General features: G+C 35.9%; 1 protein-coding gene across 1 annotated transcript in view; it reads left to right on the plus strand.

The window, feature by feature from the left end:
- The window catches only part of LOC112075005 (glycine receptor subunit alpha-3-like), a gene marked incomplete at its 3' end in the record, with an annotated part of 19190 nt that extends 18131 nt beyond the window's left edge, over positions 1-1059 (plus strand). Inside the window, exon 5 of the mRNA XM_070440736.1 lies at positions 1017-1059. Within this exon, the coding sequence (XP_070296837.1) occupies positions 1017-1059 (43 nt within the window). The remainder of the gene's footprint in view (positions 1-1016) is intronic.
- Position 1060: the final 1 nt, after the last annotated feature.

The raw sequence follows: 1060 nt of genomic DNA on the forward strand, positions 1-1060 counted from the left end.
GCCGTCAAGAACAGCTAGCACGTCGAGCAAAGTGCATCGCCAGTGGCACGCACACACGTCAGCAGGTGGGGGCTTTTCGTGGCAGCCAGACGAGACAGTCGGAGGAGGATGCGGTGAGAAGTTACTGGGCTCGAATTCAGTCACGTTTGATCTGTATAGCTTGATGCTTCTAATTGTGCATGTTATAAACAACATGTTTTTTTGATGATGATGAAAGGTTATACTYTATGGCTGGATTTGCYTATTTTATCCACTGCTACATTCATTTGGCAGACCTTACTTGATTGACCCTGTTTCTACAAGGCCTAGTCTATGAGAGGCCTAATCATATTTGTATGAATATTTTGTTAACGCCTCGGCTATAGAGATGCATTAAGGTAATGAACTCATATTTGTGCATCAACATTTTAATTTGATTACAATTATTTACTGTTAATCATTCTTGAATTTGTTAGGCTATACAATTAAGCAGATTAATGCACTGATAAAACATTCATACATAACTTATTTTAAAAAATAAAGTTTTGAATATGATAGAATATTGCATTCTATTATACATCCTWTGTGAATAATGTTCATTAATGTTAATTTGTGTATTAATAATGATAAACTGATAATCAGTCTGAAATTGAATATTTTGCGTATTGTTCATGTCCATATAGCCTAGGACAATGTGGTAAAGTCCTGTAATTCCTTATCCTCCTAATGATTTATTTTTATTTTTAAATGTGCTTGCTCGCCTCACTTTTCTGGGGGGAAAATCCGTTAAACAGTGAATKKATTTTGTCTGGCCTTAGCAGAAAATGTGCTACCACCTAATGTGATGGGTACCTACATAAAGGATTTCAAAACACATTCATAACCCATACTTAACACATTCATAAGGCACGTGATAATGGTGATGAATATGCAAAGTAGTTATGAATGCCTAATGTTAAGCCCCTTTCAAGTCAAACGATGCCTTATAGTTGTGATGTATACTCAAATGTTTTTATTTTCTATTGTCTGTTTTCCAGATTGACATTAACCCTTTCCTGTCCGATGGACCTGAAGAACTTCC

This window comes from Salvelinus sp. IW2-2015, unplaced genomic scaffold (assembly GCF_002910315.2).
Source record: "Salvelinus sp. IW2-2015 unplaced genomic scaffold, ASM291031v2 Un_scaffold2928, whole genome shotgun sequence".
Taxonomy (NCBI): Eukaryota; Metazoa; Chordata; class Actinopteri; order Salmoniformes; family Salmonidae; genus Salvelinus; species Salvelinus sp. IW2-2015.